We start from the raw sequence: 25,791 nt of genomic DNA, 5'->3' as shown, positions 1-25,791 counted from the left end.
CGGAAATGGAGGCGAGGAGGGCCCGCCATAGACAAGCGGCAAAGGCGGGCAACGCCGGGCAAAGCGCGCCAACACCAAGGACATGCACGCCGCGCCGCGCTACGCCACGCCCGGCGACATGACGCAAGGAAAGCGTCCTTATGGCTGCATTGTTATTAGTATTATTATACGGCGCGTCAGCACTCCATACATTCATGGCTCGTCTCCATCTTCCCCCCCCCCTCCCTCTCGCCCCTGTCCCTGTCTCTCTCCACGAGGCGCCGCGTATCAGCTCGCCGCTTCACATACGAAATAATTAACCGCTTCCTGCGCCATGCCAGCACACTGTGCCAGCACACTGCGCCAGCACACTGTGCCCCAGCCTCCAATGACACGCTAGGCGCTAGGCTAGGCGACCTCCATGACTCCCAAGCCGCTAACTGGTCCTCGCTCCCCGCTTTCAATTCCCCGGCCGTGTCCACACTAATTTTTTGGCGCCTGTTGTCGCTGCGGCCCGCGGAGCGATGCGGGCAACACGTACTTCGGGGAGAGGGGTGGGGGATTCCACTAATTGATTCGGCACCCCCGCGACCTCGCGCGCTGTCGACGCCACAAACAATTAAGCGAAAAAAAAAAACTCATAAAGTCAAAGTCAGTTCAGGCGACTTCGTGTAGAAAACGTCGAAAATGCAAACGTTCTATTTTTTTTTTAAACCCTGGGGTGAAAGTGTAGGGCAATTTGGCGCGTGAAAGAAGTGAGTGGAGGCCAGCCCGCTAGTGTGGCAGCTGCACAGGTTCCCCCGCGAATCGAATCTCGGCGGCACGGACTGGACAGTCCGTCCGCGCGCCGCGCAGGTCGATGGGCGCGCACCGCACGCGTCAGGGTGCAAACGTGTCGAACGTGTCAGCACCCCGCCTCTTTCCCTCACGAAAAAAAAAGAAAAAAAGAAAACAAAAACATTGACCGCGCTAGCGTGCCACAAAACACCGCCGGCACCACGAAATTTCGAACCCAATTTACTCGAACCCGACATTTTCGGCTGGTTCCACCACACCGCCGACTGGCCGCCTCGCGCCCACCGTCGACCGCGATCACCACTTGACCCTGCGTGTCGCACCCGGCCGTGCCGTCAGACAACCATTTTTCGCCGCCAACGCCACCGGCGCCCCCGGCCACTTTTGCCTTTTAGCCCCGCCCCGCGGCGGCCAGCGGCGGCCTGCACCTGGACGCTCTCTCACGCGGCCCGCCAGGCCGACACACCGAGTGTCACGTCGCTTTATCGGACACGCACAAACAACAACAACAACAAGGGCGACTCCCTCCTGTCCGTCATCGAGAGTGCCAGCACCTCGGTGCATCAAGACGCGCCTTCGACCCGCCCCCGCGTTCAAATCGCCGGCAGAGCGCGGGGGATGGACTCCCGAGTCGCCGCTCTCTCTCTCTCTCTCTCTCTCTCTCTCTCTCTCTCTCTCTCTCTCTCTCTCTCTCTCTCTCTCTCTCTCTCTCTCTCTCTCTCGCACTCTCGCACGCCCCATGGGCGCGAGAGAGACGGAGCGGAGCCGTGATGAGAGCGGCGGCGGCGGCCAGACCAAAAGTGATTACTGCAGCGGTACGAGGCGCACGCAGGTATCCAAATCACACGGCCAGCCGCCGGCCGGCCCAGAAAGGTAAACAAGAGCAGCAGTAATATGCGGCGGGGCGGGGCGGGGCGGGGCGGGGCGGGGCGGGGCGGGGCGGGGCGGGGCGGGGCGGGGCGGGGCGGCCCCATCGGACCGGGTTCAATCACAGGGACAAGCCCCACTTCCCCTCTGCGGTGAGGAGCGCGGTGAATTTCGGCACGTCAAGCCGCAGCAGCAAGGCAGCGGGTCTACGACGGGCGGACAAGGACGGCAAATTCGAGGAGGGGGCGAGCTCCTCGCACTCCGTCGCACCGCTACAGTGCACCACCGCCAGTGTGTCCCTGCGCCACCACCACACCGTTGGCGGAGTCGAACGGGGCGGCTCTCAAGGGGGACTCCGACAGCAACGGTGACTTGCAGGGAGACAGATTCCGAGAGACCATTTCGTCGCTCTGTCTCTCTCGCACTCATGGAGCGTCCCTTGCAGGTGCGAGAGAGACAAACACTCGGAATCAGTCTGCGGTGCAGGGGCGGCAGCACCTCCACTGCATACAAGCTGCGCCCTCGGAAGAGAACCCTAACTTGGCGGGACTTCCCCGACAGTTGAGCGAGTCGTTTCGCTTCAAAGTCTCCAAGTGGCGTTCGCGTTCACATGACAGGCAAACAGGTGTGCGGCCCGGCCTCCCCTCGGCACACTGGCAAGCCGGCACGCCGCAGGGGTGGGAACACTGGGAACCGCCGGGAGGGGGGCGGAGGGGGAGGGGGAGGGGACAGCAGTAAGTTGGGCGAGTTATATGGTCCGCGCAGGAGAGGTGCGGAGAGGGAGGGGGAGGGGAGACAGATAACATCGCGGCATTAAAACGCTACTCCCGTTCCATTCCGATGCGATACGCGACGCGGCCCGCTGATATTGTCATTAAACAATTTCCTGGCAGTGTAGGCACTGCCAGTGTGCTGCCAGCGTATAGCCCCCCCGACACTCCGGCACTCCGCCACTGGCACGCATGGAGGTGCGCGGTGCGTGCGACCCCGGCGGCCCCGCGGCCCTACATCCAAGGCCCTGCTACACTTGGCGGTCCACAAACCACGTAACGCGGGGCACCGCATCGATTCGAGCGACACCGATAGATAGTCGAAAGACGGAGAGGCAGAGAGGCAGCGACTAGCGACGACCGAGGGAAGTGGCCGCTCGAGCAGAACACACGCAGATTACGCCCGTGTGCAAAAACCGGACGCGTTGCTGCCGAGAGAGTGAGAGAGAGTGAGTGTCCGGCTGGGACGGCGTTATAGGTCAGACGGGGAGGACCTGGGCGGGGCGGGGCACAGTGGGCCAGAAGACCGGTGGAGGCGGCCAAAACTCTAGACGCGTTTTGAGCCCCAGAGTCGCTAAATGGGACTCGAACCGAACGTGTGACCCCACCAATGGATTGCTCTCCGAACGAGGAATCCATTGGTGGGGTCACACGTTCAGTTCGAGACCCATTTAGCGACTCTGGAGCTCAAAACGCGTCTAGAGTTTTGGCCGCCTCCACCGGTCTTCTGGCCCACTGTGCGGGGCGACCGATCATCGTCGCGGAGCAGCGGCGTCGCGACGCCCACACAGTGGCGTGGCGCACCGAGGCGTCGCCGAGACTCAAGTAGGCCGAGTGTGGCCAGCATCCAATCCAATTCGAACACACTTACTCACTCGCGCTCTGCGGTCGGCCCGGTGGGCTTCCAGTGCACTGCCCGGCATGGCCCGGCACTGCCCGGCATTGCCCCACACGCCGGCCGACACCTCCTCCACATCCGCATCCACCTTCCGCTTTACTCACCTGGAAGCAAACAAGGAACGATATTGAGGTTACGGATCGAAAAGCGAGTCAACGCCCCCCGGCTCGAAAAAAAATAATTTAAAAATATGGCAACACAGTTTTTTTTTTGTGTGTGTTTCGCGGCGCCACAAAGTGCGCTGCTATCCGAGTGGAGCGGGCAACAAAACGCGAGGCGCGAAGCCATGCGTGACGCGGACACAGACTCCAGAAATCCGGCATGCGGTTCGCGTCCGATGCCCAATGTCCAGCAGCCGATGGCTCTCGCCGTTCTCACGGTGTGAGGCGAGGGGGCGCCCGGGCCGCCCCGCCCCGTCACCTTCGGGGCCTTGGGGGCCTTCGGTGGCGCGGCGCCAAGACCGCGCCAAGACCGGCCCGGCCGCCCTCCGCCGAGCCTCCGCCCCACAGGCCCGGCCGGCCGCGCCAATCGCGGACACCAATTAGCCTCCCTCACTGTCAAAACCTCCCCTCCCCGTCTCGCGGGGCTAAATTAATAAATTAATTTAATTAAGCTAATTCGGCGCTCTTTTGTACACACCAGTGTGGGGGCCAGTAGGGCCTGCATGACGTCACCGGGATGGGACCTCGGCCTGGCCCTGACGCTGGGCCGGAGGTGGGCCCTTGAAAGGTGGGCCACTGTGAGTGCGTGGGAATCGTGCGGCGCAGTGGCGCAGTGCGCACGGCCACCGCGCGCCGTCCGCGTGCTCTGTGCAGTGGAGCAGCCCGCGAAGCGCCGCGAAGCGCCGCGAAGCGCCGCGAAGCGCCGCGAAGGCCAAGTGGACCTATCGGCCATGGCGACCGCCAAAAACCAATCAAACTGATTCGAGCGGTTTGACAGTGCAGTGGCAGTCCCAAGCCCCGGCCTAGCTGAGTCATTGGCATTCAGAGGGTCGGTACGAGCCTGCTTTGTGCCTACACTCGCAGGGGACGACACGACGCCACCATGCGGAGGGGCTAGGAAGCTGTCCCGTGAGCGGGGTGTTGTTTATGGTATTTGTGACCATGGCTGTGACAAAAGTCAGGCTTGTTCACTAAGTTATTTATTTGAAATATGACGAAGTATGTTATCGCCGGTCTTGACAATACCACATTTACAAAAAATACTGTTGCCTCGATCGAATAATTGCTTGACAATTCGTACGTTAAGTAGGGTTATTTTCGTCTGCTCGGGGCCCGCTGCCAAACTTCACACACAATCATTTTGTTCTTACGTTTCCTCAAATTAGCAAAATAAACAACTCAAATGTGACTAGAGAATGGCTTAATAATTGTCAGAAAAAAGGCAAAAAAAATTCTGCAGCTCAAAACGTCTCAATTTTTTTCAAACATCTCAATTCTTAGTGTGTCTTAATGTTTAGTAGGTTGGCTACAGAGCTTCTTAGCACCGCCGCATGGTGGCGCCACGGGTACCCCAACTTACACTCATTAGGCCGACCCTCTGAATTCCCGACGTGCCGCGATGTGGCAGTGCAGGCGGTGCCGCGGCACGCCGCCAGGCGGCGCTAGCGTCGCGTCGCACCCTACGACACTAAAGGCGCATCAGCTTCTTCCAGCCGCCGCCGCGCCTCACCCCTCGCCCTCCCCGCCCACTTCCGGTGGTTCGTTGGCGCGCACACACACACACACACACGCACACTCGCCCGGAGACACGGGAGGCGCAAAGTGGCGACGACGGTGCGGTGCGGGCCGCAGGACAAGCAAGCCATCAACAGGTTGTGAGGCAACGGCCGTCCCCGCCGGCCCGCTACTGACTAGGCCAGCCCGCCAGCCCACTGTGAGGACGTGGACAGAGTGCACCGAGTGTGTGTCGTCCTGCGGGTTGTCCGGGGACCGCGCGAGCGCGCGAACACGACCTGGGAATCAACCGTCTAGTCGGCAGCCAGGCCCGATCAGAAACTCCATTTTCGAGCGGTCTGACGACTGTGCAGTGCAGTGGCACCAACAGTAGCGCAGCCACCGCGCGCACAGTGCGAAATCGCAGCGATGCATCGCCAATGATTCGCCCATCCCCTTTCCCCTTGGTGCACACACAGACACACACAAACACACACTGCTGATGGCCGACACGAAAAAGCCGCGCACATTATCACTTGCATGAGATCTGCGTTGCCGCCGTGTCCTGCGCTGCAGCCCCCCCCCCCTTTTCCCCCCCCCTCGACGCACAGGTGCGCCCCGTCAGCCCCGCCGTCCCCGCCCCTTTCCCCGCGTCCCCCAATCTACATACGCACTGCTGGCCGCGCTGCCCAAGCGCCACCGTGCGTAACTCATCACGATCTCGCTCCGTCTCTCTCACACCTCCGCGGGGCCGCGACGTCGCCGTCGACGACGCCGCGGCGCCTTGCTTCTCCGCGTCGGACGGGACGGGGCGCCCCGAACAAACCCGAGCCGGAAATGATGGCGGGGAAGAAGTAAGTACGACGGGGATTTCGCGTTGAGGTGCTGGCAGTACTGGCGGCGACGCAGGACGCCGCACCGCCAAATCCCCATAATATCCGTTCCCGAATGGAGTATAGTTTCGACACCTCCTCGGAACAAACGGCTATCTCCAAAGGGAGTGCAGACAAACGGCTATATGTGAAAGTGCTGCAGACAAACGGCTATCTTTTTGACCCCCTGCAGACAAACGGCTAACTGTTTTCTCCACTTCCCGAGTTTGGATACTTATATATTTACAATCAATTGAGCCTGTCAAATTTGACCTTATCCAACAGATGTCAAAAGTTTGTCAGAGCAGATTGACACACAACATGAGTCTGTCACGTGCGTCTAACCTGAGAAAGACTCAAGGAACCCGGCCAACCCTAACCTCTCCCGAAAAGTCAGTTAGCCGTTTGTCTGCAGGGGGTCAAAAAGATAGCCGTTTGTCTGCAGCTCCTTCACAGATAGCCGTTTGTCTGCACTCCCTTTGGAGATAGCCGCTTGTTCCGACGAGGTGTCGGTTTTTGCGCCTCTCCATTTCCGGTCCAAAGTTTGTCGGAATGGCCTAGATTTCTAGGTTCCCCGGCCGGCCGTTCGTCCACCAGGACGCTGCGACGTCATCGTCGCCGTCGTCGCGGAGGCGAGACGCAACGGCGAGCCCCAGTGTCCGCTCTGTCCGCACCGTCCACGCGATGCTTTTGTCGCCGGTCAGGAAGCCCCCTGACCCCGCGCGCCCAGCCCGGGCCGCAGGTGGGCCCCGGCCCCGTGGCCCCGTGGCGCCGCGCGGCACAGCGCCGTGGGAACGAGAGGCAGCCCCGCCCCTCTCTCTCTTTCTCTCCGTCTCCCTCGCACACACACAAACACACCCCGCGGCCATGTGACTGGAACCGGTAGCCCAGCTCCACTTTTAGTACGCCAATGCCTAATTGGCTAATTAGCGTTTATTGGCGGGCCGTGGGCCCTGTGGGCTGTGGCCCTGTGGACCCTGGGGCTGCGGGCGACAGCGGCGGCAGCGGGCCCTACCCCCGCTTGACAGGGCGACAGGGCCAACTCCCAGGGGGATTAATGCCACCAATATCGGGGACACCTCTGAGCCCGCGAGGAACTGCCGGCCTGTCTGTCTCTGACTGCCCGCCCGCCCGTCTGTCGCGCCGTCGCTGGTTCGAATCTCGCGACCAAAGCAAATCAGGTTTCAATTTCCTGACTCGACGCGCCGCCGCGGCGATCAGCCGTTCTGCCTCTCGACGTGAATGAACAGTTACAAACGCGGGCCGGCTCCGCGCGCACCGCGCACCCCCCGCGGCCTGCCTGCCGCCAGCCCGAGCAGCCAGCCAGCAGCCAGCCAGCAGCCAGCCGGCGGCAGGACGAGACAATCGTATAAAGTCCAATTAAAAGCCGAGGCTGTTTAGCGCCGCAGCTCCTGGCAGGGGCACCGGGGGGAGGGGGCGGGCGAGGATGATCCGAAAAGAGACCGCGAAAAAAACCGAGCCACCACCGGTATTCGAACCCACGACGGGTGCGTCAGCACGGCAGGGGCAGCACGTCCCTCGTACCGCCACCGCCGGCCGCGAACAGGACTTGTCCTTTTCTCCCCCGAGGCGTTGTGTTCGGTGTTCACACGTGATGAACCCGGTCGCGGAGAGGAGAGCTATGGGGGCGTCACCGCTCCGACCGGCGCGGCCGCGGCCCGGGGGAGGGGGGGGGGGGGAGGGGGGGGGGAGAGCCGCCCATCGCCCGAGTGAGTTACTATACCTGCGTGTATAATTATCGAGGACAAGACGCGATCCAGTAGCCAGAGCAGCGGGGCGGGGCAGGGCGGACACTACCAGAAATAACAAAGACGGAGCTCCTCTTCGCAATGCTCGACGCGCACGGAAATCGGACGACGCGATCTCGGGGCGAAGCGGTGGAAAGGCCGCGTCGCGCCGCCAGGACGACGACGACGACGACGACGACGACAAAGAATCCGGTCGAAATGAAATACTGCCCGTGGCGCGGTCGCGGCCTGGGCGAGGCCCTGCTCCTCGTCCTCCGCGACGTCTCGGCTTCTCCCGACGGTGTGCCCCGCCGGGCGTGGCGCTGGGCCGCCGCGGTGCGGCCGTGTGGCCCCGGGGGGACACGGCGGTTCAGTTATTAGGCCACGCCACAGGCCTGCAGGCTGATTCCGAACAGGGCCTTCTCTGCCTCTGTCTCTGTCGCACCCCAGCGGGAAGCCCCACGAGTGCGACGGAGACAGAGCGACGATGGCGCCGTTCGGCATCAGCCTGCAGGCCGAGCCGCCGAGCCCCGCGATGCTCCGTGCTTCCGACTACGGCTAATAAGGGTAATTAATGCCCGGCTTTGGGATATCAATTAGGACGCGAACATGATGTGTCAAAGCGCGGCCGGCGAGGGGAGGGGGAGGGGGGGGGGAGGCCTGTCCCGCGCGGTGGGGGAGGAAGGAGGGGAAGCCGCTCTCTCCCTCTCACACCCGCACAAGCACACACAGGCACTCACACCGACGCAGCGTGCACCTGTGTGTTAACATGATGCGTGGCGGTGCGGCGCCATTGCCCGTGTCGCTATTGTCAAGCTCTGCACTGTCCGGCCGGACCTAATGCACAGACAGACAGACAGACGGACACACGCAGGCATCTCGGACATGCACACACACTCGAGTGTTGTTTGCGCCGCAGGTATCCGCAGATGGCCCTCGACGCGGTCCTCAGAAAGGCCGTTCTTGCATGTCACGGGGGCCACTCGATCGACTTCACGTAATCAATTTTCAAGCTTAGCTTATCGGCGCCCACACACAGCTGGCGTTCCCCAGTGCACGCGCGTGGTAAGCGCGCGTGGCGCACTCGCGGGCAGTGCCTTCGCGTAGCCTTGTCAACGAGCACTAAACGACGCGGCCCGCGACGCCGCGCGTCCAGCCAGCCCGGCCAGCCGGACCTGGCGGCGAAGCGCGAAGCGCCTGCAGCCGGTCGAGATAGGCAAGCCAGGCGCACGCGCGCGCGGCGGGTCTGCCTGCCTCCACGGCGCCCGGGCGGCAGGGGTCCAGGAGGGGACGAAGAAGGCGTTTAAATTGCATTTTGACTTTCTGTTCCAGTGTGCCGGCCCAGCGGTCGGGCTGCAGCGGCACCGCGTGCACTCCGGCACTCCCCCAGGCACTCCAGGTCGTGATCTGGAGCACTGGTACTTCCTGCGATGGCGTGCAGCGCAACGACGCCGGCCTCCGACACACGGCACCGCGGCGTCGTCTTCGTCTTCTCGACGAGCTTGGCGTTGATCCGCGCTGCCCCGCGCTGCCCCGCGCTGCCCCGCGCTGCTCGGCGTCCAGGGAGACGCGCTGGGGACCGAGGGCCCCGGCGGGGCGGGGGCGGGGAGCGGGTGTCGTTAGAGAGGCCCTGCAGGCACCATGCCGGGCACGTGCCCGTCACACAAGCGGACGCTAAGTGCCGCATCCGGTCGGGCCCGCTACCCCCCCCCCCCCCAAGCATCCCCCCGCAGGGTAACCCCGTCGCCAGAGACAACGGCTTACTCATTGTGTGCCGAGGGCAGGGCGCTGCCGCGCTGGCGAAAAGCAGAAAACAGAAAACATGGCCCCGGGAAACGTTGACGCCTTGGCGCGGCTTGGCGCGGCCGGCGCACCTTCGGCAAAGCTTTAGGCTGCGAGTGCCAAGCGCCCTGCGGCAGAGCTCCGAGCAGTGGCTTGTCGCCGTCATAGAGGAGGTCCGGCTGCCGGCAGCTGCAGCCAAACTTTCTGCCAATTCCAGTGCGAAATCGTTTGTCCGCTCGAGTTGGTGCCTTCTTTATACTACACCCAAAACACGCGGGCTGGCAGTTGGTCTCAAACACCCAACTCCCTTCCCCTCCTCTTTTCCTCCCCCCACCCCGCGCTTCCCGTGTGTTTTATGTTTTATGGTGGCGAACTTCTCAGGGCGGGGACCCCGTCGGCGGAACCCACTCGCGTTGGTGGTGCCCGTGAACCCTTTGAGGGTCACAGCAGGTTGACTCCGAACCGCGCCTCGTCGCTCCGACTCTCTCGCTCTTGCGTGGCGTTGTGGCGTTCAGCACGGGAGCGAGCGAGACAGCGACAAAAGCAGTCCGGCATCAGCCTGCTGCCGAAGGCGTCCTGTCCGCGCTATCGCCCCGCCTCGCCCGGCAGTCGGCCAGGCCGGCCGCGCAGTACCTGCCTGTTGTCCTGGAAGCCCGCCCCACTCCACTGTAAAGGGGGGAGGGGACGTCTCGTCTTTATCTTGTCATTGTATGCAAATCGGGCCGTGTAATTGCAGGCTTCGGCGCGGTGGCAGTCCAGGTCGCCGTCGAGCGCGCCGCGCCGCCGCCGCCAGAGAGGGCCGCCACGGCGCGTCGTTTGGACGGCTTGTCACAAACACGGCCTTAAAATTGCAAACAGATCCCGAGGGCGCGCGGCAGCGGCAGGGTCGGGCAGGGCGCGACGCAGGGGGAAGACCAAGACCGCCAGACCGCCGCCTCCCGTGAGTCACCGGCAGGCAGAGCGGCTCGGGCAGAGAGGGCCGCGGCGCGGCAGGCAGCGCCACCCGACGGCGGGCCGTGGAACTACGTCCGCGTCGCGAGGCACTTCCCTCCGCGCCCGCCTGCTGGCGCGCTCTGGCGGCCGGCCGCGCAACCGCGTCGCCGCTGGAGACCCGCCTCGGCGGCTCAGCCGGCAGCCGGTGCACAGTGGGCGGTGGAGGCGGCCAAAACTCTAGACGCGTTTTGAGCTCCAGAGTCGCTAAATGGGACTCGAACCGAACGTGTGACCCCACCAATGGATTCCTCGTTCGGAGAGCAATCCATTGGTGGGGTCACACGTTCGGTTCGAGTCCCATTTAGCGACTCTGGAGCTCAAAACGCGTCTAGAGTTTTGACCGCCTCCACCGGCTTCTGGCCCACTGTGCGGTGCGGGGACGGGGTGGGGGAAGACCTAGGACCGAGTGCCGGCCGGCCGGGTACCGGGTACCACGTACCCTGCCTCTCCGCCTCCACTCGTCCAGCAACACGTCAATCTGGCCGCTCCGGGCCCCCGGGCCTCGAGACAAAGGCGACGAGCGCTGCCATCTGTATGCAGTGGCGCGGACTCGGAGAACAAGTTTCTTTCTCGGGTAGGACTCCACACCCAGGGGCTGTCACCACGGGGCGTTAGCATGGGAGAGTTAGGGAGGTGAGGCGGGCCGTAGGCCGTGTAAGGGTTCCCAGTCAGTCCCATGCCAGGATGCGTGGTGTGGACGCTACTTTGACGCAGAACCACAATGTTGATCCTTTCCGAAATCTCAGTGCGGGCTGAGAACTAGAGCCTCATCATTATCTCCATCATCGTGGTCGTCGTCGTCAGCACCGACATGCGATTTCCCCCGTGGATCCCGTGGGGTCGCCTTTGCGACTCGTTGCGCCCCAAAGTGACGCAGTGACACGCCGCGTCGCGTCCTTCAAAGACTTCGCGGAGGTCCTTCGGCGGTGCTGCCACCTGGCGGCTGGCTGGCGGCAAGGCGTGCACTGCAACCCCCGCCCCGCCGCGCCCCGCCGCGCCCCGCCCCGCGCCCCACGGCTATTTTTAGGCCGCGGGCCCGGCCGTTGTAAACAGATGAAGTTGCCAGATACAAGAACAACATTTCAATTCACTGACTGACGCCACGGTGCGCCGTGCGCCGCCCGTTCTCCTAACCAGCTTGAGCCACGCGCTCAGCGCTCGGCTAGACAAAGACCCACTTGGATCAGCCGCCCGGCCGCTCTGCGCTGCGGGCTCAATCCGAAGCGTGGTTGTTTTCGTCGCTCCGTCTCCCTCGCACTCATGAGGCGTCGGTGACGGGTGCGAGAGAGATGGAGAGGCCAGGCAGTGTTCGGAATCGGCCCGCTGGGCTCGGCGGGGTAACTCGGCGACAAGGCCGCCGACAGTCCCTCATGACGCCAAGCTCGACGCCGTGCAAACAAACCGCGCCCCCGCGGCCTCAGGTCGGCTGGGTTTGAGGATCTCGAGGCGACACGGCGATACCCCACGCTCCCTGCTTGCGGTATTGAGTGCACGCTGGACGCCCGAAAATCAGTCCGCGCCGACTAACCAGGCCATCAAACAAGTGACCCGCCGTTACTCCGTGCGCGAGAGACTCCCCATGCCGACCCGATGGCCACTCAACGCGCGAGGGGTATCGACGTACCGACGCGCGGGGTCGTTTCTCACCCGCCAGCGCCAGCGCCGCGACGCCGCTGCGCGCGAATTTGTTGAGTGCGCCAGACCCGACCCGACCCACATACGTAAGTATCGCGCCTACTCGCAGACTCGCGGCAGGCTGAGCGTGTGGCGTGCGTCTTTTAATTTGTTTCTGCGTCGGTGGTGGTGGTGGTGGTGGTGGTGGCCGCCTCGCCGAGCGTGCCAACGCGCGGAGGTGACGCGGTGGACGCGGCGCCATGCCTCTCCGCACTCCGCGGCCACAAGGCACTCTCGTTCACGTGGGCAAGGCCCGGCCAGCCCGGCCAGCCCGGCCAGCGAGGGGGCGGCCGTAACGCACGAGCCGAGGTAAGTCGCGAAGGTCCCATGGAATCACAACAGCGGGTGTTCAGTCGCAGCGCATGCAACGAAACTCAGTTTCACGAGTTGGTTACCGCAAGGGGTACCCGACTCAAGATAATTATTGCACGTCTAGTTGGTAATCAGTGAAATAATCAACATCATCCAATGAAATGACAATCATACTTTCGGGGATTCAATCACTTTTGACCATTTTTGCGAGACCACTGCTCCCAAACTATCAGCGGTCAAAGCCTTCCCGAGGCGGGGCATAAAAGAGTAGGGTCTTCAGAATAGTAAGGCGTCGAGGGAGGCCTTTGACCGCAACTAAATTGGATGCAGTGACCGCTCAAAGTCAGCAAAAACGGTGATTTTCTGAAATTCATTCACTTTTTGACCATTTTTGCGAGACCACTGCTCCCAAACTATCAGCGGTCAAAGCCTTCCCGAGGCGGGGCATGAAAGAGTAGGGTCTTCAGAATAGTAAGGCGTCGAGGGAGGCCTTTGACCGCAACTAAATTTGACGCAGTGGCTGCCCAAAGTCACCAATATTGAATTTCCGACACTTTCCGACAGCTTTCCGAGGTCGGCGCTCAAACAATCCCTAATAATCAACATAATAACCTCCTATAATCAATGATAAATTATAAAATAATCAAAAGAAATCACTTGTAATCATACTCTAAACATAATCAGTGTAGATCCCTCGTAAAACGAACAAATTAAAACTTGTATAGTTTTTATTAGTTTTTTAGTAAATTTTGTTAAATTTTAAAAATTGAATTAAATTTGACTAAACTTAAGTATTTTTAATTAATTTTCATTTGCAAAACTAAAATTTGTTAATCTTTGTAAGCTGCTTTGACTAAATCTTAAATTAAATTGAATAAATGCAGCTTACAAAGATTAACAAATTTTAGTTTTGCAAATGAAAATTAATTAAAAATACTTAAGTTTAGTCAAATTTAATTCAATTTTTAAAATTTAACAAAATTTACTAAAAAACTAATAAAAACTATACAAGTTTTAATTTGTTCGTTTTACGAGGGATGAAAATCTTGAGTTGGTTACCCCTTGGGTTACCGCCTGTTGCCTGCCTTCCGGGCGGCTCCTCGCTACCCCACGCAGACGCAGGTCAAGCACGGCCACTCGAAGGATCGCAGTGCTCGGCGCACGGCCCCGCGACGCGCGACAGGCCCGACTGCAACGCGAGCCGGCCGAACGCGTCTTGGGCAATGAGTGCCTTTGTCGCAGGCGGCAACGGCAGGCAAGGCAGGCACGGCCACTGCTCCCTATAAATTACCAACGGGCCGCGTGCCGCGCCTTGCACCGACGTCCGCAGGCCGTTTCCGAACGCAGCTCTCGTCGCTCTGTCGCTGTCGCACTCTCGGGGCGCCCCGCAGGGACGCGAGAGACAGAGAGAGACAGAGCGACGAGACCTCAGATCGCTGGCACGCTCGGCCAGGCCGAGCCCAGCCCAGCCCAGCCAGGCAGGCCGAGGGCCGAGCGTCCACCACGCCCTTGCCCTGCTCGGCCTTCTCCATGCCTGTTCCACCCCGCCCCCGGTGTGCGACGCGACGCCACGCGGCACGACAACTGCCAACAAAACCAAAACTCTCTCCGTCGTCTTTCATGTTTCCCGCTTTCCGCATGATTTCAAGAGACTTCATCAGGCGAACGGCAACAAACTCGAACCGCAGAGTCCCTCCACTTTGATCGACTTACCCATTGAGCTCTCCGGGTCGGAGAGGTCCGAGAGGGACGGCACCTTCCGCATGCCTCCGCGGCTCCCACGAGAGGCCTCATCGTGGGCCTGGGGCAAGTCCAGGTCGAACTTCTGCAAAACGAAAGCGACACGTCGTCAGACACATGGCAACAACAACAACAGCAGGTGCGCGTGGGGGTGGCAGCAGCGTGAGGGTCGTATGTACCCAAACTACGTGCGGGCGTTCGGGCGTGGTCAGGTCCCAGAGGTCCCAGGGGTCGCAGTGGTCCCAGTCCAGGGCGTAGGGGGAGGGCGAGCGCCCCGACGACGCCAGGATGCTGGACTGCATGGCGCTGAGATTCTCTGTCAGTCGGGAGGACCGTCTCGGCGGTGGTTGTCCTTCGACGCCGGCCCAGCCTCAGACTGGCGCTGTCCGTCCGCCGTATTTCAACTTAAACCCATTCGGGGAGCCCTTGAGAGCGTCAGAGCAAATATAGGCCAATCCGTGACGTCTTGGACGACGGTCGAGGACGCGTCTGCGTCACCGTTGCCATTTCGATGCACGCACTCGACACTTTTTATTGAGATTCGCTCTCGAAATAAGTCCGGGCCGATAAGGGCGATAGCGGGCGAGCGCGACATGTGCGCGGCTTGGCGTTTGTTACCGGGAATCGACCGGGGCGGCGCGGCCGGCGCGGCCAGCCGATAGAGCGATAAGCGGCACCAGGTAGATACGCCCCCGCCGAGCCATGGCCGCACAGCGCCGCACAGCGCCGCCCCAGATAACGCAGGCACTGCACCACAATAAGCCGCCAGGAATGCCTTTCGCGACAATAACTCCACTTTCGCGTGTTTGCCGACCCCCATTTTCGGCCTCGGCGCGCAGGGAGTGAGACCTGCCGCGTTTCAGCACAGGCTCAGGCCGCGGCTTGAGGCAGAGGCCGACCAAAGAACACGCTGTCCAGCGACAACGCCCGGCGGGTAGGCAGAGCGCACGCAGCATGGCCACCGGGACTGCCTACCCAGGCCGGGGTTCTCGCCGCTGCCAACTCTCTCGCACTCATGGGGCGTTCCGGATAGGTGTAAGAGAGACAGAGCGACGAGTGGACACACTGATAAACGCAGCAAAGCGTGCCGTACCGGCGGTACCGGCGACGCACGCGCGCGCGCACGTCGGTCAACACGCAGTCGCCGGATGTCCGTAAAATATCGCCCGTTCGAGAATACGCCGGGCGGCATACTCTACTCCCGATCGCCCCGCCCCGCCCCGCCCCGCGGCGCCAGCGAGCCCTGCTTCCGGCGCGGGCCGCGGGCCGCAACAGGAGACAGATGAAGGCGACACGGCGCGGGGTTGTGGAATGGCTGCTCCGTCGTCACCGTCGTCACCGCCGTCAGACCGCCAGTGTTGATGTTGTCGCCAGACTGCTCTCCTTCTTCCCCCACCCCTTCCCCCCGCATTGTCCGCGGCGTTCGTGGGGCCGAAGGCCGAAACGTAACGCTTCCAGCGCCGACTCGCCGACACACGACTCGGAAAACAACCGCGGTACCAGTGCAGACAAACAGGGTCCGAATTCGAAGCGTGCAGTTTTCGGTCGTCAGAGTCAAAGTCCCACCCAGAGACACCAAGAAAATGCTCTCGGGCGGAAGAAATGCTCACGAAGTTGTGGTCTCAACGTCGTGGCTAAACGGGGACGTTCTGTTTGAGCGTCCGACCGCTTCCTGTCCCTTTGGCCGGCAAACACGTCTTTTGGCGGTCACGTCTTTGGACGCGATCGGACTGGCCGCCACTAATAGAGCGCAGCGCGCCCGTTGACACGTTGACACGCGCATTGCACACTTCCGGCATTATCGATAACGAATGGGACACTACCAGTGGGCTGACCTGCGCGCCGATTCCGCACGTCTCTCTCGCACACCGACGGGGCGCCCCGCGAGTGCGAGAGAGACAGAGCGACCCAAGCCTGGTGTCCTCCTCGACCGCCACAGAGCCGTGATAATCTCGGACAGGGTGAAGTTGAGCACGTTGCGCCGCGTTGCGCGCAGGGTCGTCAAAATCAGCAGTCGGGACGCGGATGCAATGTTCGACGCTCGCGAGCAACGCGACGCGACGCGGCACGGCTCCCCGTCCACGCAGTCCACGCACTAATACACGTGTCCGTCGGCCGCTCTTCCTTTGGAGCCGCGCCACCGCGGACGGCCAGGCCATGCCGTGCCGCGCCGGGCCGCGCCGGGCCCAGACGGCGCGAACGCGGTCTGCATCGGAATGGTCATGAAGGCCGCCGTGTCCAGCCGCAGACGGGCACAGACCTGCGGTCGCAAACTGATGCTGGAAATTAGTGGGTGGCGACGCGGGACGCCGTCAGGATGTGCACCTTGGCGATGTGCTTCGCCGCCGTGCCCACCCCACCCCACCCCGCCCCGCCCCGCCCGGAGCACTTCAATACTCCGGGAGGCGTGGCGCGGTCCATCCCGAGCCTCCATTACTGCCACCAATACATCTGATAGCCGCCCCCGCCCCGCCCCGCCCCGCCCCGCCGCCCGGAAGGCCCGGAGCGCGAGGCGGAGCGCGGAGCAGGCCGACGGAGCTATGCCAGAGTCACGACCGGGCGGCTCACCCGGAGCTAATGCAACAGGTAGCCCCACGTACGTACGCGCCGGCCAAGGCGGAGGGGGAGGGGAGGGGAAGGGGAGGCCGACGTTCCATGAATGGAGCCCGTCCAGGGGGAGGAGAGGGGGAGGGGAGGGGCACTGCGCCCGCTTGCCCAGTGAAAGGAGAGGAGAGGTTGGTCGCGCCTCGCCTCGCCACGGCCTCGGCCGCCTCGGCCACGGCAACGGAACATTGTTTTCTGTTTTGCCTTTCCTGCTGCCTGTGGCTGCCTGTCGATACTTGATGCTCGGCCGGGTAGGGCGACCGGGCCCGGGCCGATCGGGTCGCACGTCGCACGCCGCATTCCGACCGGGCGACCCTCCGTCAAACTGTGACCGTTGTGACGACGGGCCGAGAGGCAGCCTGTGTGACGCTCACTTATCCACACACGAGTAACTTGACTTCGAACTGGATTGGACCACGCATGATCCAGCCGTGTATCCAAATGTGACGAGTAGCACCCCCGTGTGTGACGAAGGACCCGCGTGCGGCCAGCGCAGCGTGACGATGTGACGGTGTGACAGGTGACCCGAGCACACAGCACGGGGCGCCATCAACGCTTATCTGCTGCTATCGTCGGGTTGCGGTTGAGCCCCGGGGTCACAATTGCCCCGCAGGGGTAAACTTCGATTAGATCGAAAAGGCGTGTGTGTCGCGCATCGCGCATACTGTACCGCCAGAATATTCCGACACGAAAACCGCAAAACCGAACCAGAGGCCACTTTCTCCCGTTTCTACAGGCATGCCTGTCGCGTCGATGCGTCGATAGTGTTTTCGAATCCCGTCTTCCCGAAGTCCAGCGTTGGCGGATTTCTGCCGGGGCACCGGCGGCGACCGGCGGCGACCGGCGGCCGGTAAGCGTCGCGACAGCCACCCGGCCGCCCAGCCAAGTACAGGAACTGGGGACGCTGAGGCGCGCTGAGGACGGAGAACCAGGGAAACTCGACACTGCCCTGGAGTCCTCTTACGCGGCTACAGTCCGGCGGGGCGTGGCGGGGCGTGGCGGAGAGTGGCTCAATTTCCAAGAGGGACGGGCAAATCGCTCGAGACAGCGGCCGGGGGGGGGGGGGGGGGGGGGCGTCGGGCAGTAAAATGAATGGACGGCTGCGCCAAGTCGCTGAATGGCGGAATATATATGCACGCGGTGCGGCGCGTCGCGGATCGATGGGGAGGGGGAGGGGAGGGGGCGTCGACTTGGCGCGTGTTGCAGTCTAACGAGCAACGCCTTGCCAGCGCCTCGCCAGCGACGGGCTTTCTGCACCGCGATAATTTGGATGCGGCGAGTGCGCCCGACCGACAGGTCCTGGCCGGCTAGGCGGCTCCGAGAAGCTCCACCTGCGTACTTCCACCGAATCGGCCCCAGTGCTGAACAGCAGTCTCTCTCGCACTCGTCGGGGGCGTTCCGTGTGGGTGCGAGAGAGGCAGAGCGAGTCGGTGCCGCGGACGACAGCAGGCCGGCAGCAAGGGCGGCGGCCGAGGCGGCGGCGGCCTGAGGGCGTGAGGCAACAGATAGGCCTTATCGTCGCCTTGCGCGGCGCGGCGCGCGGCAGTGTCCGGTCGGCCAGTCAGCCAGTCAGCGAGGCGGCTGGCTGCCTGCATGGCTGCCTGCCTGCGAGGCTGGCTGCATGCCTGGCCGGCTGGCCGGACCCCTTCTGTGTACGGCCGCGTCACGGGCGTTCTGGGATGAGGAGAGGAGACACCCTCGAGACAATATTGGCACCGCTCGTCCCGCACCTTGGGCGCACCCACGCCGCGACGCGCCGCCCGGACCCTGACCGCCTTGGAGGCGAGCCGGGTGACGCCCTCCTGGCCGCGCGCTGCCCGGTCGAGGTGGTCCGGTCCGTGCCGGCGGGCCTGCGGCCTGCGGGTCCAAGGTTCGACTCCGGCCGAGGGCTTTGCCCGGTGTACCTTCCAAGGGCCGCCGCCGCGCTCCTCCGCCGTGGTTTGTTCAATTAGCCCGAGCGTCCGAGGCAGGGCTACGGGGGCACTGCAGGGCACTGCCGGGGCCGCTACACGAGCACGCCGCGCTCCCCCACGCCAACAACAGCACGAAGCACGCCAACGACGACGCAGTGCAGGCTGCAAGCTGCAAGTCTGCGAGCCCCGCCACACCCCACCCCGCCACACCCCACCCCGCCACACCCCACCCCGCCACGCCCCGCCACGCCCCGCCACGCCTGCAGCAAAGCAAAGCAACAGCGAGGCAAAGCCCTGGCAAAGCCGTTCCGAGGCCCCCGAGGGGGGGGGGGGGGCGTCGCGTGGCCGCCAACGCGTCGCTCCAAGGAAAGGGGGAAGGGGGCGGAGTGGAGGACGAGTCTGCCGGCGAAAACCTGAATGAGTACCGTGCCCCTCCGGTACGCCTCCGGTACGCCTCGAACCGTGCCCTGCCGGACCTTCCCCACGCAACAGGCTTCGGCGAACCCACCAGCGAATGCATGAATGAAATGAAACGAAACGAAACGAAACCCGTCGCTGCCAACGACTCCATCATTCAGCCGCGGCGACTCGGCGAGAATCAATCACAGTCCCATCCAAGAGAGACGGGGAGGGAGAGGGAAGGCAGCCCGGGGCAGCCAAGACGTTCCTAGGCGACGGTAAAGTCGGATCAGTATTGACAAATTTTCTGGTCTGACTCTTACTACAGTGGCGTGAAGCCATGGTATGGTATAAAGTGGGCGGGACCACGATGTGAACGCGTGGCCCGCGGCCTAGGCCCCGTATCGCAGGGCCGCTAGGGCCGCCAGGGCACAACAGGTACCTCGCTAAGCCCCTTGTCACCGCCAGGGCCCCGCCGAGGAGGCACAGCGCCGCTGTCACGCGCGTCACTACGGGCGGGGCGCCTACTCTGTCTCTCTCGCACCCGACGGGATGCCCCCCGCGTGCGACAGAGAGACAGGGCGACGAAAGCGCCGCGCGAGCCACGCCGTTTAATTGCGCCTCGTTCAATTACGCGGGCCTCACGCACATCGCGGCGCCGCGGACCGCGGACCGCCACACCCACGCCTCGCTGGGCGCCTCGCGCAGAGTCGCGCCACGGATTTCGAGTCGAGTGAGATGCATCTCTACGGCGATGACGCGCGTCGAAAACAAAGCCGAAAACAAGGGGTGAACCACTGTAAAATTTTGTGTACAATGTTTGTGTGTATGTGCAAGGATGTGCAAGATTTCTGGCGTTTTTGCCACACATGTTGCCTACTTACAGGCGATTTTGCCACCTGCATGTGGAATGTGGTCAAATTTTGTACAACGAATGTGCGAAGCTGTTCCCACCTCGGTCGAAAACAACAACAAACAGATGAGCGCATTAAATATTTTTAAATTTTCCCTTCGTTGATTTCATCTTGCTAGAAACGAATTTTTATCTTTGCTGGGGGGGAACGATGTTTTAACTTTTAGTTGGGAACAAGACGCCCTAAATTCGGTAGGGGCTCGGGTGGGTGCGAGTCCTCGTCGTGAGAGGCCGACCAGCGTGTGGAGGGCGGCCTGGCCTGGCCGCATCGGGGCGTGATTGGAGTAAAATCCGACTTCTACGAGCTCATTGTGTCGCCCAGTGAACCAAGATTAGTCTGCCCAACGGACAAACGGCGGGGGAGAGAGAGAGAAGGGGGGGGGGGCGAGGGGCGAGGGCGAGGACCGATGTGGACCACAGCAGGCACGGCGAGGGCAGCGGGCATCGGGACACAAGTACACTGCAGTGCAGGTTCATGCTTGCCAGCCATTTATTTCTGAGAAGGTCCTTAAACTTTCGACCAACTTTATGTGGTTTTCCCGTCAAACGCACACCCATCGCACCCTGCCCCCGCCCCACCTCCACCGCCCTTAGATTGGACGCAGTGGCCGCCCAAAACTCAGTCGCTGGGTTTGTCTTTGGTTGCGCCTATTTTACGAGCACCTTCGAGAAGTAAAGTATGCAAATTTGACTCTCTAAGGAGTGTTTAGTCAAACTGAATCCCCCCCCCCCTTTCGGCTAAATCCGGCGCGCAGCGACACTGGGGCTTCAAGTGACTCGTTTGTGAACACAAGCAACATGCAGGCCCGCCCCAGCCGGCCCAGCCCGTCCCATTAGCACTGTGAAACGCGCGATGAAAAGTGGCCAGCCTTCCAGGCCTTCCAGGCCTTCCAGCGCGATTCTCCAGCGGGCCGCTTCTCCACTGAGTGAGTGAGCCACAAATGACGTGAGGCCGAAATTCTACAATGAACCAGACACGAAGAATAAAGTTTTCTCGTTGTTTACGACATTTCAGTCCGCTGGATCCCCCTGACCTCGAGTCAAGTCGACGGGCCTTTCCCCCCCGATGTTCAACTTTCGGACCAACGCGAGCAAGGGCGCGTGGGGTGGGGGGAGAAGAGGGGGAGGGGGGACGCTGTTAATCTGGTGGTCTCCCGCGGCCGACGATCAAGTGGTAACGCGGGGCGGGCAGGGCATTCGGCGACATCAGCGGGAGGCATCGCGCGTCGCCGCGTCGCCCGTCGTGTCGTCTCGTCGAATCGCGGCGTGTCCGCGTCACCGCGCTCCACCTCAACAATCCGAACGCCGCCGCCGGCAGCCCGGAGTCGGAACCGAGACAGGCGCGACCGCGTATCGACTCGAAGCAGGACAAGACCCTCACCAGCCTCTTCTTCGGGCGCGTCGTCGCGACGGCGTCCTGGCTGTCGTCGCCGCCCAGCGCGGGTATCCTGAAGGACTCTTGCACGTCGTCGCCGTCCAGCGGGCAGCAGAAGGGCGCCGCATCCTGGAGGGCGGCCGAGACGCCGGCGCTCCTCGAGTCCCTGGAGTCCCTGGAGTCCCTGGAGTCCAGGGCCAGAGTCCGAGAGGCCCGGCGCGCTCGCCTCGCTGGCTTGAGCATGGCGGCGTCACATGGCGCATAGCACTCGGCACACACACACACACGCAGTCACGGCACACACACGCAGTCGCGGTGCACGGCACGTGCACGACGCGGTCCTCTGGTCCGCGGTGAGGCGCGCGGTGCCGGCTGGGCCGCGGGGCAGCGCGACGGAGACGCGAGCAACAGAAGCGAGCACTGTGGCTGCGGCTGAGCCCCGCCACGCCAAGCCCAGCCAAGCCGGCCCCGGCAACACGGGGAGAGGGGACGACTTTGAGGGGGCGGGGAAAGGGAGGGGGCCGTGTGGGCACGGAGCGAAGGGGCCTCGCGCTGCCCCGCTGCCTACTCTACTACAGTGGGCATGAATGAACTGCAGGCGGGGCGCGGCGGGGCGCGGTGGGGCGAGCGTCGAGGAGGGGGGCGTAGAAAAACATGAATGAAAACCTGCTGTTATCGCGGCCGGCGCGGTCCGGCGCGGCGGGTCCGGGGGTGGCTGGCGCGGCTGGCGTGGTGGTCCAAGCCACCACCTTCCACGACGGCGACGGTGGCCCCGTAAGCGTCCTTATCAAGACGGCGCTGGCGTTCTTGAACCGACGCGGGGTCAACGGATTCGGTGGTCCGACACGTCCACGTCGAGCGGCCGCGCCTCGGGCCGAGCTCACCTAAAAGTTCCAGCCGAGCCAACGCGGCGTCCCACTGATTCATCCAATCCCTGCCCAGGCCGGCCAGGCCCAGGCCCAGCATCGCCCAGCATGCAGTGCTCGTTGCGAGCCGGGCTCAGCCTGTGGCTCAGCCAGCGGGGCAGGGGCAGAAGCAGAGGCAGCCACCGACGGGGCCAGATTCATAAAGGGCTGCTCCTGCTCCGCCATGCCCCGCCACGTCAGACCAGCCAGACCCTTCGCTCGCTAGCTGGCTCAACTGCTACTAGAACAGGCAGACGCGACGGCCGGGCCGCGCGGACCTGCCGCCCCATTATCCAATCGGCCAGCACACCAAGCACACCGCCTCTCTTCGTCGCTCTGTCTCTCTCGCACTCATAGGGCGCTCCGCAGGGGTGCGAGAGAGACAGAGCGACGAGAGCGCTGTTCGGAATCTGGGGGCGGACAGAGACGCACCCGAGCTCCAGTGCTCTGTGACCGATCACGGAACGTTGCCCGAACGTTTTGCAGCCCGAGGTGTCTGTCGCGTCGACGACAGGCTGCCCCACAAGCACACTGCAAGCACCATCAGGAGACGGAGAGGCGAGCAGGCCGTCGAGACGTGGGGACACTGTGGGGCACTTGGCGACAAAGACGGCGGACTTTTCCTTTTATCGTCCACGAAGCACTTGCCCGCTTCGGCCTGGCTTCGGCGAATGGGTGTAAGGTGACGGACAGACGGACGCGGAAGAGGCTGCGGGGACATCGGGACACCGGCAACGGCCGCATAAAAGATGGAGCGCGACGCACAATGCGCGGGGAGGGGGAGGTGCCCCGGGATGAATGGGCGATTCAGCCAACAGTTGCAGTGTAGCGGACGCTTGGACACCCTGCACTCGGCACTGCACTGCCTGCGCGCCGCGGGCGGCCTGCCACCGCTACAGCCGCCCAGCCCCGCGGCGCAGGTGGCGAAGCGCAGCGTGACCTTGAGAGGGTGCCCGGCGGTGCCCGGCCGGCCCGGCTCGCGGGGGCTGCACTTAGACCGCGCAATTTTCTAGTTGGGGCCGCGGTGCGCCGTGCCGCCGTGCCGCGGAGGGACGACGGGCTGATTTAGACCGCGGCCCCCTTTGGCCCCTTGGCGGGCCTCCGCGGCGTGCCTCCTGGCGAGATCCCCCACCCCACCCCTACCAAAAAAGTGGTTGCCATGCGCCATGCGGGGACGTTCGTTCGTTCGTTAGTCGCAACAACGCCGCCCGCCGCCATCTGTAGATATTTCGGTAAGCCGCTTTGCTTTGCCGCTTCGGCTGGCTTCGGGCGTCGACGTGGCCCTCGCACCGCGGCACCGCGCACTTGTTGACTCGGGGCCCACACTGCGAATCTACCGCCCCACTGGAAAGGCATGACGGCAACCCGGATCGTCGTCCCGTCCGCCAGTGTCGCAGTCGCAGTCTCGGCGAGGGGCCCAGGGCGGCTGCGGCGCAGACTCGCCGATACGGATCGCGAGGACTGGCTCGCCTAGGCCGCAGCCACCAGGCTGCTGTCTCTCTCGCACTCTCTCTCTCTCTCTCTCTCTCTCTCTCTCTCTCTCTCTCTCTCTCTCTCTCTCTCTCTCTCTCTCTCTCTCTCGCCGTAGCGGTGCGAGAGAGACAGCGCGTTCGGAATCAAACTAATACAGCGGCCGCGCTTATCGGCCTCCACTCCATGCATGCGGCGCACTGCGGTGCGGTGCACTGCATGGACCGCCTCGCCTCGGACAAGCGTGCCGCTTTTGGCGCCCGACCGTTTGCCACCCTGCTTCCACCGCCCGATGGGTTGCCTGCCTCCACGGCGCCAGACGCGATGCGGAAATAAAAACACGAAAAAAAACATGTTGATAGAAGTGCAAGGGCACGAGTGCCCGAAAACACCGGGAGCGTGCATTATGCCCAAGGGCCCGAGGGGCTGACGGCGATTTGACTTTCAGCGGTCGCCAATCGCAATGCGAATCGCAACGCCATTCGCAATGGCGGCGCGGCCGAATACATCAACCCGAGTGCCGAATCGCGTCGGCCAGAATACGGCCTGGCTCTGGCTTCAAATTCAGATTCGGATTGGGGCCGCCGCCGCGCAGCCCGCGCAGCAGCAAGTGGCCGCGAGCGGGCCGAGCGCAGGGCTTCGTCGACGTGACCTTGATTCGGATCATCAGGACGAGGACGAACGGGGCCAGGACGGCCAGGACGGACGGCCAGGACGGGGGCAGGTTCCTTATGGGGCAGCACGGCAGCGCGCCTCGACCAGGACATGCCCTACCCTCGCGGCCGCACCGGGATCCTGGCCATCCTGGCCATCCTGGCTGCCGGTACTCAATCGGTCCATATCGTCCTCCGCGGCCGCTGACGGCAACATCGGCGCGTGGCGCTCGCTGCGCTCGCGGTTCCGATCGGGCCGCCACTGGAAAACAGACACCGCTACTGCAGACCGCTCGATAGACGCGGAGGCCCAGGGCAAGTTGTAAGGGGGACCTCGGACCCGATATCTGGCTGGCCCCGCGGCTACCGCGGCGCGGCCTCTCACCCGCGGGGAAACCCAGCCCGCGCCGCCACCGGCAGCGGCAGCCCAACAGCATGAACCACCTACCGCCGGGCCAGCCGGGCTGGCGAAGAACGTCAAACTACGCGTTAGCCCCGACCCGAAATCCCCCAATAAGATGCAGCACGTCGCGCTGCTGAATCGGACAAGCGGACCAGCGGGGCGGGCCACAGTGGGCCAGAAGACCGGTGGAGCGGCCAAAACTCTAGATGCGTTTTGAGCTCCAGCGTCGCTAAATGGGCCTCGAATCGAACGTGTGACCCCACCAATGGATTCCTCGTTCGGAGAGCAATCCATTGGTGGGGTCACACGTTTGGTTCGAGGCCCATTTAGAGACTCTGGAGCTCAAAACGCGTCTAGAGTTTTGGCCGCCTCCACCGGTCTTCTGGCCCACTGTGCGGGCCCTTGGCGCCCGGCTGTCCTGCACGGGGAGACGCGGGGAACCCCCAATGGGCAAGCCCTGGGCGAGCCTGGCGAGCCAGCATTTTCAGGACTCGCTGGACTGCTGGACTCGCGCAGGCTGCAGGCCGCTGCAGGCAGGCACAGGTCCTCCCACTCGCTGTCCTCGGCTCACCACGCCCCGACTGGAACCTCCAGTCCACGCCAGCGCGGAGCCGAGCCTGCCGAGCCTGGCCACCAGGCTGCCTCCGAACAGTGCACCGTCGTCTCTCTCGAACTCGTGAGGCGTTCCGCAGGGGTGCGAGAGAGACAGAGCGGCGAAGCGCCGTTCGGAATGTAGCCTGCTGGGCGAGGAGGGCGAGGCAGCGCCGCACATATTACCCATGATTCATGTCGCCGTCCTTTCCCGTCTCAAACTCGCGCCCTTCTTTATTTTCCATTCGTCTGCTCCTTGTTGTGCGACGATATGGGGGCGCGGCGGGGCGAGGTGTAAAGTATCGCGCCCGCTGCATACGGGCGACAGCGATCCGATCATTTTTATTGGAGCATTTTTTTTAGGCAAGGTTGCGCCACGCCGCCTTATCCCGGGTAACCATGGCGACCAAGGCGACCGGTTGTCGAAAACCCTCGAGTCTGATTGGGTGCGCCTCGCCACTGCGCACTGCACCACTGCAA

General features: G+C 63.1%; 1 protein-coding gene across 7 annotated transcripts in view; it reads right to left on the bottom strand.

The window, feature by feature from the left end:
- Positions 1–25,791, bottom strand: part of LOC117643284 (ETS-like protein pointed) — a 103,167-nt gene that overhangs the window by 66,537 nt on the left and 10,839 nt on the right. For 3 of the 7 annotated variants that reach the window (XM_034382082.1, XM_034382085.1, XM_034382083.1), the window contains exon 3: positions 14,059–14,170. In XM_034382082.1, coding sequence (XP_034237973.1) covers positions 14,059–14,170 — 112 coding nt within the window. Of the gene's footprint in view, positions 1–14,058; positions 14,171–14,264; positions 14,468–21,295; positions 21,548–25,791 lie in introns of those variants that run through there. The other 4 variants (XM_034382079.1, XM_034382080.1, XM_034382081.1 and 1 more) reach the window with 3 other exon arrangements.

Source organism: Thrips palmi, unplaced genomic scaffold (assembly GCF_012932325.1).
Source record: "Thrips palmi isolate BJ-2018 unplaced genomic scaffold, TpBJ-2018v1 HiC_scaffold_17, whole genome shotgun sequence".
In the NCBI taxonomy this organism is placed as follows: Eukaryota; Metazoa; Arthropoda; class Insecta; order Thysanoptera; family Thripidae; genus Thrips; species Thrips palmi.
The sequence above is the reverse complement of the archived record's forward strand: the minus strand, read 5'-3'. Positions and strand labels throughout refer to the sequence as shown.